This window comes from Leuresthes tenuis, unplaced genomic scaffold (assembly GCF_036924035.1).
Source record: "Leuresthes tenuis unplaced genomic scaffold, fLeuTen1.0.hap1 SCAF_7, whole genome shotgun sequence".
In the NCBI taxonomy this organism is placed as follows: Eukaryota; Metazoa; Chordata; class Actinopteri; order Atheriniformes; family Atherinopsidae; genus Leuresthes; species Leuresthes tenuis.
Window position 1 is genome coordinate 14,481,154 of NW_027325361.1, and position 14,941 is coordinate 14,496,094.

At 42.2% G+C, this 14,941-nt stretch overlaps 1 protein-coding gene across 5 annotated transcripts in view; it reads right to left on the reverse strand.

The window, feature by feature from the left end:
• Nucleotides 1-5,581: 5,581 nt before the first annotated feature.
• The window catches only part of ttll7 (tubulin tyrosine ligase-like family, member 7), a 70,809-nt gene continuing 61,449 nt past the window's right edge, over nucleotides 5,582-14,941 (reverse strand). The window contains exons 20-23 of one of the 5 annotated variants that reach the window (XM_072389422.1): nucleotides 13,872-14,045; nucleotides 11,824-11,933; nucleotides 8,051-8,126; nucleotides 5,582-7,355 (exon numbers count right to left, since the gene is read on the reverse strand). In XM_072389422.1, the coding sequence (XP_072245523.1) occupies nucleotides 7,235-7,355; nucleotides 8,051-8,126; nucleotides 11,824-11,933; nucleotides 13,872-14,045 (481 nt within the window). In that variant the 3' untranslated portion in view covers nucleotides 5,582-7,234. Of the gene's footprint in view, nucleotides 7,356-8,021; nucleotides 8,127-11,823; nucleotides 11,934-13,871; nucleotides 14,046-14,941 lie in introns of all 5 variants that reach the window. The other 4 variants (XM_072389423.1, XM_072389425.1, XM_072389426.1 and 1 more) reach the window with 4 other exon arrangements.

The following is a 14,941-nucleotide window of genomic DNA, read 5'->3' on the forward strand; positions in this document are numbered from 1 at the left end:
TTTTACAGTAAATGAATATACTGTTCATTGTCTCAATGAGTCATTTTATATGACAGAATTCAAAGCTGAAACTGTCACATCTTTATAATTGTTTATGTTCATTGACTGTCACATCTCACAAATATACAGGCAAAGACCAGACCTTGCCATCAACCATTGATAGACAGTATGTGCAGACAGTGGGGAAAAAAATAAAAACAGTATTTGGCTTTCTTTGGAAATCAATGACCACATTTATAACTGAATTATAGGAGTAGTATTTTTTCTGACCGTCTAATGATTGATGAACATACTTTGTGTTTAGCAAGTTGTGAAGCCCTTTTCTTCTCCTCAAAGCAGTCCCCAGCACAGAGTCAGCCTTCTTTATCAGTTTTTTTTTTTTTCAGTTTCTTCCAGTGACTGGCTGCAACAACAGATGGCTGAAAATCAGACGACACTCTCCCCCACAGAGTTATAGAAGATACGCAACATCTTGTTGCAAACTTTAAGCAAGGTTACATGACACTTGGAAAGAAAATAAATATTGTGTTAGTTTGACCAAAATCTGAATTTAAAATGCATGTAAACGCATTAGTTGAAGTGGAATTGTATGATATTCTCAAAACCGGGCTAATATATCCAGATGATATGGTTCCTGGCCAAGTCATTCTGCATGTATACACTCAGCAACAGTCAAATGGAACTAGATGCTTGGTACGTGCTTCATAGGTCCATCTTTTTTGGTTCTTTTTGTGAAAACAGTTAAGTGTGAGTGTATATTTATGCAGCCAAATTCCCAAATGCACTGCTCTCATTCACATATTCACATTCTTTTGTCAGACAACAAAACACGTCAGAAACTATGATTGAAAATCAACCTATTAAGACTCTGTGTCAACTCTGTGAATGTTAACAGTAAATTCACCATTCAAAATGCAACTGTAACTTAACTGTGCATGCACCAGTGTTGACTTAAGGATCAAAGTCTCCATCTGGCCCCTGAGGTGCAGGATGACAGTCTACAAGTGTGACGGGGAAGTTGTGGTTTCAGGGACAGTGTGATACATGTGATCTTTTTCGGCCTGAACCCACATCCCTCATGTTGCCCTCTTTCGGTTTGCGTTCCAGATTTTTCTGTACAACCCCTTGCTTTCTCTTATCTTCTTTTTCTACTGTTTCTGAAGAACTCCTCAATGACTCTCTGTGTCCTTCCCTCAAGAGTATCTTCTTTATGTTCATCAGCTTTTTCAGGTCACTGGTGACCCAGGATGTGCTGTCCTTGTGGGGATGACGCTCTTCCCTCAGAAGGTAATGTAGTCTGTCACCCTGCAAAGATGTTTATGCCTTCCTCATGTGGCTCTCAGTGTGCATTCAAGTCTGTGGCCTCAAAGCATCATGTAGGAGTTTGTTCAGCTTCCTTAGACCATCTCCATAAATTTGTTTTGATGTCAAGTTGCTGCTGAATTATGGATATGTAAGTGGAGGTGTGGAATACCAGGTTGTGGTTTGATTACCCTAATGGAGGACAGACATAGTCCTTCATTTGTCATATTTGTGATGACCTCACAAACAACACGCAGGGTAAGAAATGCACTATAACTAGAATAACACAGATGAACTCTCTTGGTACATAGTATAGACATAAGCTCGCTCACTTGATAACAGTTCAGTGTCTTGGTGCAGATCTTCTTTTTCACAGAGACGTATCCAGTGTTACATCATCTGCTGTAAATAGGCACTGCAACACCTCCACCTCTGCTACTGTTTTTGATATTTCTGTCTGTTCATATCATCTAAAAGCGTGCTAGAGACGTGTTGGAGTCTGATATATGCTCCCGCAGTCATGTCTCAGTGAAAAACAGAATCTTTATTCTTGCCTTGCCCTGCTGAGCGCTCCAATCTCATCCATTTTACTTGCCAGTGATCTCACATACTCCAGGAGGATATGAGGGAAGACTTTCACCTCTTTCTTCATCTTAGTCCTGCCCAACATTCACAGCTTTTCATCTTCAGCTCCTTTGAGATTTGGGGTCACTTTCTGGGAATTAGTTGGGTTTTAGAAAGCCTTATCAGTTGCTCCTGTTTGCAAAAAAGAAGAAAAAAAAATTGGCGCGATAAGGTTCTGCTTTACATCCTCCACCTCTTCGCTCAGTTTGGCATCTTGGAATGTCAGAGGTTGGGTCAGCTCAAGTGCCTGCTGTGACTGAGCTGTTCCAGAGAATTTTACATCATGTAGCTTGGATTCAATATTTTTAGGTTGGTGGTTTGTCAAAATAATATCCACATGAACACCATAGCACAATGTTTGCCAGCAGAACATTGCTGTGAAAGAGATGATCACTGCTGTTAATCTTCTGGTGGTTTGTTTTTCAAAAATTCGCCTCTTTTATTTTTCAAACAGCTGCTAGAGCTGTGAGAACCCTTTTCCTCCTCTTTTGCTTGTAAAAATGTCTTTAAAAACAAATCTGAATATTGTTGATATAATATTCCGTTAGAAAAAATGTTTCTTATTAGATAAATATGTTTTGAAAATTATCTTTCACAGCAGAAATGGTTTTTAATTCCTTACTTTAAAGAATGGGCTCAATGTTCAGTAACATGTCCTAGTTACAACATAGATAATGGGTTGAGATGCATCAGGATCTGTGTGACTGAGCTCAGCAGGTCACATTCATTGATTGATCACATAACATTGTGGTAATAAATCAGAATAGCAGCGGAATTTGGGAAATGCCAAAGCACATAGTCAACACACTTCTCAAAATCAGCAAACGACTTTCATTTTATTCAATTTGATCTGATTCACACACAGGTTGAAGTTGTTGCTGTAAAATAAACAACTCATAGGCTTTAAAACTTGCCAGTGTTTTTCAGAGAAAAATTGCATGTGCAGTAAATAACCCAAACCAGAAGGATGAGCTGAGTAAAGATCATCCAGACTCCTCTGTGTGCATGTGTTTATCTGTTGGTTTATGTGTCAGTTACTTGTTGGATCCCTGCTGAGAGCAAAGATGTTGTAAACAAGGCACCACACATGATGTACTGCAGCGGGCATCAGTGAATGTGTCCCTTCGAGAATACGCAATAAACCCACAAACACATGCAAATGTCAGGACAATGAAGCAGGTGTGAGGCCCAGAAAACTAATAAAGCAGCAGTGAACATATGTGAGCCTGCTTTGCACACATACACCAATAATGAGCCAACACAGTGTGACCACTCACAGGTGAAGCAAAAAGCGTTGATTATCTCTTAACGACGCTGCATGTCAAGGTTTGGGAAATATTAGACAATAAGTGAACAATATGTTCTCCTAGTGTGATGGATGCAGGGGAGGTGGGCTGGTGTAAAGGCCAGACGACCGGGTTGAAGCATCTCATGAAGGGGTCCAAGGAGTGACAAAATATCAACCTATGATAGGGGATGTGCTGGAAATAGCCTCATTGATGGCAGCTCCGCATCACACCTGACAGGACTTAGAGGATTTACTGCTAACACCTTGGCGCCGGATACCACAGGGCACCTTCAGAGGTCTTGTAGAGCCTTTGCCTTTCTGGGTCAGGGCTGTTTTGGCAGCAAACGAAGGACCAACAGCAAAGAAGGCAGGTGTGGCTGTAATGTTTTGGCTCATCCATGCATCGCACATTGCAGGCTGCCCACACAGTGGGTAGGACAGATACATAATCCACACACACACACACACCCCTTGTAATACACAAGCTGTATACATTTGTCTGATAAGAAAGGTCACGTTTGTCATCTGAAAGCACACAGACCACCTCCAGCTCCACTTTTAAAGCTTCAGTGGAAGGGAAAAGGAGGGCAGCCATTCCTCTGGACACCTCACTCAGACAGTCGTAATTACAGAATAAACCGTGCTGCTCTTTTCCACCATGTCATCTGAAATAGTGGATTAAGAGCAGATTTGAGGCACAGCCATCTGTGTTTTGCACGAGAGTGTGCTTCCTTATCTCATCTGAACCATCCACCTCTCACACAGCTCCCAGTAGCTTTTTTTTTTTAGTCTCCAATCCAGAGGTCGGTCGGCTTAGGGCCCGGAAACTGGGTCATCTGGGTGTTTAAAAAGCAAAAAAAAAAAAAAAAATCAGTGAATGTTTGGGGCTGGACACTGGCTGCAAAGCTGCGTGGACCACAGATAGGTAGTTGAGAAAGGGATAGAGCAATTGTTTGAATGGAGGGGAGCGACAAGTGGAAAGGTCAGGATGGAACAGCACAGTATTGTGGCTGCGTGAGATATTTTTGGACAGTACTCTGAGGTCGCGGCGCCAGACAGTCACTGCCCCTGCCCCCTCTTATGGTTGCAGGGGCCAAGGCAAAGGCCAGAGGGCATCGAGGTCAAGCCTTGCAACTCTTTTGTTGAGAGACAGGAGGAGACGGAGGGGTTGGAGAGAGCAAAACAAACTGTACTGGATGCTGCAGTTACAGGTTTAAATAAAACTGACAATGCTCTCCTTGCGCACGCACACACGCATCAGAGTAGGCCGGCTTTCAGGTCAAAATGGAACAAAAAAGACCGGCTGGGTACACACACTTTCATTATTGAGGCGAGTGACAGGTCAGAAGTGTCACCCGTCCACAGGGGCTTCTGCTGTGAAATGAGCAGCCACTGAGGTTAATCCAGACAGCCTGAGAGCTGTTCAAGTAATGGATATCGAGCAGGGAGGAAGTTTTACAACCATCACAGTTCAGTAGCAAATAAGTGTTGTAATTAGTCCGGCTTGACTTTTTCATTTGTTTCTCCTACCTCCATCCATGCAATCTCAGTGAATTGTTTTAAACTTATATTGCCGTCTTTTTTCTTTTCTTTTTTTATTGTAACTTAAGATATTTTAGGATCTTTCAGTAATTATTAATTACTTTTTCCCCCACTGGGGGGATGAATAAAGTATTTTTTCTATTATATTTCAATTCCAATTACTTTTAAATAATTAACAGTCTGTCCCTCAATGTTAACACATAATTGTCACATAATGTGATTTAAATGTATTGTTGACAGTTTTGTATCTAAACAAGCAAAAGTCTGATGTTTCTATCTTCTCAGCTGACTGTTGGGCTCTGTTGCCTTAATGTCCCAGGCAGTGTGATGTTGAAGAACGAGGACCATGCAAGCATCGAACCCAGACTGAAGTGACATTTGCAGGTACATTTACACGCTATTTAAAAGTGCCGCTGCCGGGCAGCTAATTATCCGGTCAGCCTGCAGGCCAGCCGTGCAGTTTTCCCCAGAGAATGTTTGATCGCTCACTCAACAAGCTGAGGTGCACGACAAGATGTACGCTTCGGTTAGATAAGATGAATATGTTCCAAGTCTGTAGCTCTAAAGTGGCCTACGATAATGTTCATGCAGTCAAACTGAAATTAAGCGGGGATATTCTTCTGTATATATGGTACAACTGTATTTCAGTGAAATCTTGCAAAACCAAAAGGTGACTCGGTGAAACCTTTTTTTTCCCCCACCCTAACATAATTGAAATAATTGTATGTGTCAATTTGAAAAAGAACATTTTTAAAAGTGTGGATCCCAGATTTTTAATTCAAGAAAGAAAACAAGTTGAAACTGTTTAAACATTTTATTGCTATGTAAAATTAAAAATCCTTTACCTCTAAGGAAAAAGAAACTGCTCTTAGATAACACAAAATCAGGCAAAATTAAAAAAAAAAACAATTTGGCATGGTAAAATAAAAATATGGGGGGTAAAATAACTCAGACTTGACTTTGAGCAGTTTTAGCACAGCATTACTGCTACACTTGCTAGTGGAAATTGTTAGAAAATTTACACTGTACTGTTTTGTACAGACTACCGTCTTTAAAGTTGTACACAGAGAAAGTAAACTACTAAACATTTAACACTGTGTTTCTTCTCATTAACATTTAATACTTTAACTGAGGTCCTGCAGAAGGTTGTGACACATTAGCCTAAAAATAAAACCCAAATCAACACGTGGTAGATGGGCTTATTATTGGCACATCCATGACACCCCTGGCACTTGTACGCTTAATGCAGCAGGGAAAAAAGGCTGAAGCTGCTCATACCAGGTGATCACTGCTGTTACAGTACATATGAGCTGACACAAATCATTCAACGTGCTAAACAATCTGAATCATTAAACACATCCCTGTTGCCTTTAAGACATCAGTAATCCAGACGACAAATGCGGAAGTGACATGTCCTCTTTGCAGTGATACAATGACTAATGACAACACAAAACTTCAAGTATATTCCAAACGCAGCTCTTCTGTCTAAACACTATATCTGGGTCTAAAGAGACTAAAGTCTACACATGCATCTTCTACTAATGTGCAGCCGCTTTCTCTTTCTGTGACAAACTGCAAAGTGCATATTAGGAACAAGTGGCCGCCCTCTGAGGGGTTTGGCTCTTCACTCTGTGGCATTCAAGTCAGCTCGTGCACCTGAAGGCAAAGACGCTTGGCTTTACTGCACTGACATTCGAAACATCGTTTCGCTTAATTGCGCTTGCACTTAATATCACACAATTAAAACAAGAAGCATTAGCATTCAAAAGTTAAAACATTTTGAGTTGTCCGGGCATCACCTCTTCACAATTAATTCAAACTGCAAAAACAACATAAAGTGACTGTTATCGACATAAAACCTCTGATATAAGTTATGAAACAAATTCAAATGTGAAAACGGAAACAAAGTAAGTGATGGCAGCCAGCAAAAATGAGCTTTTCATGTTCACTCATTGAAATGAATAAAAGCTTTGTTGATATTCCAAATCTAAATTCTGCACCAGCATTCATTGCAATCATGGAATACCTCACAAAATTAATTAGTACAGAAATAAATAATCCTTGCATTGTTTAGTATTTATTATTTTTTCTTTTACAGTACTATGACTTGTAACTGTACAGTGACATATGATACAGCAATTACAATGACAGGAGAGAGGTGAACCCCCCCCCATCTGATATTACTGTGACTGAAGAGAGGGATGGAGGATACCGGTGGTCTGCTGGTCTGAGAAGAGCCAAACTAAGCTAAACTGAACAACACCCTTTATTAACCCCAAATTGTCCTACGTTGCTTTGTTGATCTTCCACAAGGCGATTGGCCAAGGCTGAGGCCCCCATTCGGTGTCCAGAATTGCTCTGAAATCAGATCCATACCGGGATTACTAAGATCTGAGTTTGGCTGGGTAAGAGTCATGGGAGAAGAAGTGGTTGAGGTCAAAAGGCGAAGTGTCAGGAGCCAGGGTTGCCACGGTGACCTCAGAAGTGGTCCATCCTGGCGGCTAAAAGGCTGCGGGAGCGTGGCACGGCTGAGGAGATGTGGCCAAAGCTGGACGAAGGCCACTTCATGATGAACTGGGAGGTCACTGGCAGCAGGTACCTGGACCAGACGGATACGAGTGAGGGATGGAGGGATTAGGAGAAAAGATGAACATAATGAGAGGATTAGTCCTGCAAAGGTCACAATTTAGAGGTCGGGGCGCTTTAGTAGGCATTGAAACGGCATATAGCCCACTTTTTAAATATTGACACTACCATTTATGGCCATCGCCATTTGCATGACTCAATTTTATTAAGAAGCCCGGTGATGTCAAGATATCATGACACCCCTTAGACTTGAAAGGAGGAATATAAAGGAAAGAAAAACATCGGGAACTTATCTGAAGCATTTCGTATCATGCAATTAACAAGCATTGACGTTATCAGCGAACCTGTTTCTCTTGCCACAGACCAATGTGATTTCTCCAAATTTCTTGCTTTTCACCAACAGTGCAAAGACCAAAAGATGTTCTTTTTTATATATACTATGAATGACAAGACTTCCGTATTTGATTTAGCATTGCAGCTCTATTTTTGTGTGATGCATTAACTCAAAACTGTAAAAAGGGGCTCTGAGCTACAGACCTATTTAATTTGGTTTTATGCAATAATTGTGGATGGGCAGAAAACAGTGATAAAACTGTGACCCTCACACTATCTTTCAGGACAATCTGGTTTTTCAACTTTGATCCTTACATTTCTGATATCATGAACAGAAAATCCTCACCTATCATTCCGAGGCATAGACGTCAGTACCTTTCTAAGACTTTTCTATGACACCTTCCACCGAGACAGAGCAGTGAGGCAGCTCCTGCTAACAGCGTTCCAGTACCTGAGAATGAGACCAGTGTCAGGTTGAGATAAGAGTCAAGGAGGGGCCGAACCCTGCTCCATCTTCCTTAGTAACTAGAAATGAGTCAGATATGGTTTTTAAGAACAATGTCAGATGAGATGATCAGATCCTGAGCAGGGTTAACTGAAGCTGAGGTAAAATATAAGTTAGTTTAAATTCTTCCATGCTAATCAGTGACGTACATTTATGAGCTTTTTGCAGAAGAGTTATCCCCCGAAATGACACACTCAGTGAACCTCTTTCTACTTTTTTCAGCCAGGATCTTTAACTGATGAAAAAATATATCTAATGCTCCTTTAGTTAAACAAGTACAGTGGTCGAAGGATGTAGTCCTTGTGGAAGCATTCAAGATGCGACAATCTAATCAAAAGGGACCTACTGGGGCTGAGGATTACAGAACAAAGGAATAATATCTTCTTTAAAAGCTTGTGTAGTGATAGCACATTTTTCTCAGACAGCTCCTGGACAAATTAGCCGAGCAGCTTCTCCCGAAGTCGACTGGAAAGAAAAAAAATGACATGTCGCTGAGGGCATCCGTTTCAACACAGTCTCAGACCCAAGAGAGTTAGGGGGGATTCAAATTAAATTGATTTAGCCCAATGAGAGTGTCCTTGAAACCGCTTCAAGTGGGCTGTATGTATCCCTCCAGCACAGTCTATGACCAGGCTGGGTGAACAATGGATCAGTCTGGCACTTGTTCTCAAAGTTCTCCACTCAAACTCCACAGAGTGGGCAAGCTTTGCTGTCAGCCTTTCACATTTCTTTCCATTATGTAGCTGAAAGTGCATTAACTGATTTCATACCATAAGTTCAGCGTCAGCTATGGGTTCAATTCTACCTTGTTTTTTTTGTTTCTTTCCGCTACATTTCCCCACACCTCATAGTCCATTGCACTCGTCAAGGAGATTTATCAACATCTGTAAGGACTGTGTTCATGGGTTTGTGGTGTGATTTCACCGAGCCTAGGCATGGAAATGGTGGTAGAGGGGGGAAAAATGAAGAAGAAGAAGAAAAAAGAAAGAAAGGAAAATCAAATATTGAACATTCATGCGGGGCTGAGTGTGTGTTGTTCAGAGCTTCTCTGGTATTCACTTTGAGATTATTCAGCTCATAAAAAGAATCACTCTGGTGGTAGTGGCAAGCGGTGGAGTGAGGGGTGTGGAGGTTCACGTCCAGGCTGCTGCTGTCTCTGCAGGCTATATTTAATTGGACCCTCATTCAGCATCTTCCAGGTTCGTCCTCCTTTTTGATCACTAAAGAAGGCCCAAGCAACTACGTGCATGCTTGAAAGCCAGGGGCAGGCATGTTCGTGGACTTGTCCTTCACTTCAGCTCATCGTTGGAGACGGACAGATCCTGTGCTCCCATCTTTAGCATCTATCAACTACTCTTTCTCCTGACAGGTATGCAAACTCAAGTCTTCCATTGAGATGCAAGTTCCACGGAAAATTAAGAGGAGGCCCGACAAAAAAAAAGAAAGACTAAGGATGGAGAGGAAGCTGACGCAATCATAAACCAAGAGGCTTCAAGGGGTATCTGCAGCCCACATTCTGTTCAACACCCCAATTAACTCTAATTACTGCCACACTCCTCAGACAAATGAAAGTTAATAGAATCAGAAACTTTTGTCATTATGGGAAAATTGTCTTTTGGTATTGACAGTAATTCCAGGCTTAAGAAGAAAGTCATTAGTGAGGCTACAGTATTTGGCTACTTCTTCTCATCTGCCCACACAGGCCGAATGACTTTCCTCCAACTCATGAGGCTGTTGACACACTTGATCAGAGCTCTCCACACAGGAAGGGTGCTTGAACAAGAGCAGGCAGGTGTGGTCAACAATGGAGACCCTGTGGACCCCAGTTAACAGACCACCTTTGACCTGTGCGCGAAAAGCTGCACAGAGCTTTGCTACTCTGTGTGTTACAGACTGCATAGGCGTGAACGTGCAAAATGTGGGTATGTTAAATTTAGAGGAGCGGTATACAAGAAGTCATGTGTGACATCTAGTGTTGAATGTAAAAAAAAAAAAAAAAAATATTCATGTAGTCAGACTACAGAGGTGTGCCAGAGAATGCAAATAAAAGATGGATCGAAGTCACTGATTGTGTTTCGGAAGGAAGATGCGAGGTGTGAGGGATGAATCTGACTGAGAATACAAGGACGCTGCACGCTTGTTGGGCAGCACTGATGGCGCTCAGTCATCCCTCATAGCAACCGCACTTTTTATTCTGTATAACTTCAAGCCTCAATATAATTTCAATGTGTGAGTTAAGAAAGAAAATATCCATCCCCCAAGAGAGAATGGGGATATTTATTAGGCTGCAAACATGTTTACTTTTGCCAAGAAGTTTCCATTTTAATATGGAGGTCTTTGGGAATTAACTTGCATTTGGGGCATTTTTAAAAACTGCTGTTTTGGGGGTTTTTGCACTTTGAAACTTGTTTCCTGGTAAAGCAAGTCAGTGACTCTTTTGTACATAATCATGTATAGAATTGTTCACACTAAAAGGGAATTCATGTTGACATAAATTGCCTCTGTGTCCTTGTCCTTTTCTACAGAAGCTATGCCTTGAACAGCATTTGAAAAACATTCTATATTTCAATATGTTTTCATTCATGGACTGCTCACAATAACGCTGCTCACTTGCCCATTTGCGCAGTACATTGTCATTTTTTTTCTTTAATAAATTATTGCTTATGTCTTGACTGACGCAATTTTAATATAAGACACAGAGTCCATTTCTGTACTTTTTCATTAAAAAAATGTTAGCAGAAGTCTAGCTGGAGCTAAGCTGGTGTTACAAGTCGGAGTTAGGCAGATACTTCTCTGCAGCTACTGTAATAATTTGAAGTCGACTGGAGTGTCACTGTGATGATAGATGTGTCAAAGTAATGCACATGAACATGCACACTTACACGCTTTCTACACACACACACAATCACCCCCCTCATGTTAAACATATGTGTCAATGAGACAACAGTCCTAATTGCTTCTCAGCTACTGTATCTGAAGTGGTGGTGGGTCGTGACGGCCCCCAGCATGCCGGATGGAGAGATGTGAGCCACTCGTGTTGTTGAACTGCAAACCACACAATGTGAGCCAAACCTTTTTTTCTGTCTTCTTGTGACAAGAAGAGAGTGGTGCTTAGGTCGATCATGGCGCTGATGCTGTGCAGGTGAGCTGCTCAGTTCTCACTGAGGCCACTTGTGCTGAAAATGCACTCAAGGTACTGTGCGATGCTCTTGAATAAAGCATTGAGTGAAACAGGCTGTGGCAGCTGGGTGATTGGCTGGTGATGTACTGCAAGCTGGCTGAATGGTTGCAGTGTTGACCCAAAGTGCTCCAAACAGTCTGAATGTGCTTCCTTCTCCTTGATCGCTGTTTCTGAGTACACTGGGTATAGTTTTGGGCAACAAGTCGTCCAATAGTTTGAAACTCATTCTCGTGCCATTTTAATCAATCCCAATATTCCTTATTTTGTTGTTAGTGAGGAAAAGAGAAGGAGGCCGTGCCAGACTGTTGGTTGAGCTGCCAAGGCAACCATCTTAGGGCAGGTGGGATCAAGCCTTTGGTACAGCTGTGAGGGTGGTGGTAGCAGGAGAAAGCAGTGAATCGTGGCGGTGCTTGAGGATGAGGAAGGGGGGGAGGGTTTAGCAGAACTAAACCAAGCAAAGACCTGCGTCGAGGGGCGAAGAGACGGAAGGAGAGGAAGAAGAAGAAGAAGCGGCAGCGACAGCAGCAGGAGTGGAGCCATGGGTTGAAGTTGGTCCAGCAGCAAATGGTAAGCTTTTTTTTTTTACACACACATATATAGACACAAAGGAAATAAGGAGAGACAGACCAATGCATGCTTAAAGCTACACTCAAACCTAAAGCAAATACATGGTTCTGTGTATGATCGAGAAATGAAGTCCAATTATATTAACATCTTTGCATTCAAATGGTCAACTGACAATTCATATTTTTGCAAGACAAAAAAAAAATACATATCTATATGCATATATCCATACTAACAATGTTAGAACAGATGAAACCAAACTTGTTCTGTCACTGTACACAAAACCCACATTCTTATTAACAGCTGAGTTTTTTATAAAGTATGCACAAAGTGATAGCCTGTTAAAATATGTGCAAGAGTTATGAATCATGTAAAGCGAGGCCCCAGAAAAAAAGGAGCTCTCTCTCTTGTAAGGTCATTTGCTGCTCAGGCTCATCTGGGCTCTAATTGAATTAAGAAGGCCTCGAGGGGCCCCGGGCTAACCTGAGCGCTAATCTGTGGGCCATTATTTCCTGTTAACAGCACACTCCTTCTCTCCCTCTCAAAAACCAGCTCCCACCCTGTCTGCCAGCCCAAAGCATGTGTGATTTAAAAGTTCGCTCATTCCCAACCTGAGCTGCTGTCCCCCGTGGGGGTCCGCGTTAAAAATAGAATGAGGCTGATTTTTGCTTGTTTGTTTTATCAGGGTTTCATGAAGAAGAGGATAGCTCCGAGGCTCCACAGAGGGGAGAGAAGAAATGTTTCCAGAGAGAGGTTTAATGATGATAGCTGATGATAACAATGTGTTTGACAGTGCTTTCAGAAGGGAGTTTATTACTTGGCACTTTTGTGGTTCAGGCTGCCATAACTAACTTTCCACCTGGACCTAAATATCAGAGGAATCATTCAAGAGGGATGTGTCCTGTTATTTTTACAAGTTTAAAATCACAGTAGGCTTCATTTATTGCCCATGTAGTGTGTATAATGTAATTTTTGTAATGTGTTTTTTCTGTTACGGCAATACACCGATCAGCCACCACATTAAAAGCCACCTGGGGGTGTCCAGTGGTGTCCGATCCTTTGGGTCTTGCAGTTTTTGTGGAATATGGTCTGTAAATGGAATGCCAGATCACAGGGTTTCTCAACGGTTGAGCAGTGTTATGAGATGATGAATGTTATTAACGTCGCCTATCAGCCAGTAAGGTTACATTCACAGCTGAGGCGAGCTACAGTTGTGGACTGTGAGAAAACATTCAAAACATACTGCTGCTTCTACTTTTCTTGGTGGAGGATCATGGGACATCATGGTGACTGAATTCACTGCACTGGTGTTTAGGTAACTTGAACAGTGATTTTGTCAGATTACACTGCAGTTACGAAATCATGATTATATCAGAGCAGAGTGTCTGGAAATGCTTTTAGTGACCAAAAGGTGACGTGTAGTCCTACTGGACTGCTTTTCAGCCCCGATTTCTGATGTGTTTAGCTGTCTGACTAAAGAAACAGAAAAACATGTGAATGAGAGTATCTTTATTGGGAGTTTGCCTGTATAATACAGACTCACTATTCACTTTGCAAAAAGATGGAAGTTTGGAGCCTGTAGAGAGTGCCGAGACCCATTTGAGTCTCGTTGAGCGTAATTGTGTAGGAGTGATGTGACCCGTAACTGCATTTTCTTGGGGGGGGGGATCCTGTTTCGCAGACCTTGATTTTGCACAATTTTGATCAGAATAACAAGTTTAAATGCATTTTATAAGTCTGGGGTTTTGTCTGCTTTTCAGGCATTTATAGCAGATTAACACTCTTTGCAGAACTAAAGCTCAACATGATACACAAGGACACTGACTGAGTCCAGCTTGAACTGGGGCGCTAATAGACTCTTGAGTTACATCCTTGAATCTCCTTCAAATCTATCGCAGCAGTAATGCCGAAAGAATATTTTTTAAAAATGTAGTCAATTCTCTTACCTGGTGTCATCCCATTCAGGGCTGAGCCCACTCAGAGAGCCCCGGGACTCAGAGACAAACTTGTAGACGACCAACAGGCAGTCTCTGCACAGCTGGACCAGCCGGCGGCAGCACTGCAGCTCCTGGGGTGACACCACCTCGCTGCTCTTGCTGAAGATAGTCTCCCATGATGAACTAGAGAACAGAAAGTAAAAATGTAGAGCTACAGATTTTAAGTTAATGTATAATGTGTATGCAACACGACAGAACATGTAAATACATAAGCTATTTCACAGTAAAAGTGTGCATATTTTTTCACATACATTTCTACACGCACAGACATACAGGAATGGATGGATGAAACAAATCCAAGTACAGTTAACCCCCTTAACAATCCCGGACATACCCCTGACTGTGAGTGAGCTCAACAACTGAGACACACAACCCTAGGGGGTACTTTTGATGTCTTCCCCTTTTCACTCCTTGGGAGGTGGGATGTGCTTTCACTGAAAGGGTTCAAAACTGTGTGTTTCCATTCCCCTCTTCCTAAGTCGTTTTCAAAGCCTGTTGAATTCATCGCCCACAATAGCTGCTGGGCTGTTTGATTGTTGCTAAGTCCCTTAGATAAAATATCAAACAAGAGACTGAGAGGAAAGAGGGGGGGGGCTTCACCCCAGATTTGGAGTGTGCTTTTAGAGCCGCACCGCCTGGCTGTCTCCGCGTGATACTGGGCCCCCTGTTGGGTTCATCCATGTTGGGGTCATGGCATGTTGTAGGGCGGGGCCAGACGATAAGCAAGCAAGCAAGCTAGCTGTATGATCCACGGCATGCTGCGATTAGACAAAGGCAGCATGGGGTGCAACATACAGGGGGTAGCTTGGCTAGGCTAATCCTCATAGGTCAATACCCCCCCCCCAAAACCGTCTCATTTTCAATCACTCTCCACTTTCTCTTTGTCACCGGGTCTGTCTTTTTCTCTCCCTCTGCTTATCAACTACTTCATCTCTGTCACCTGCTCGCTCCCTTTCACACTCGCCCTCAATTAGCTATACCAAGGATGTAAGGGAGGAGAAAAACGGAGAGCTGTGGAC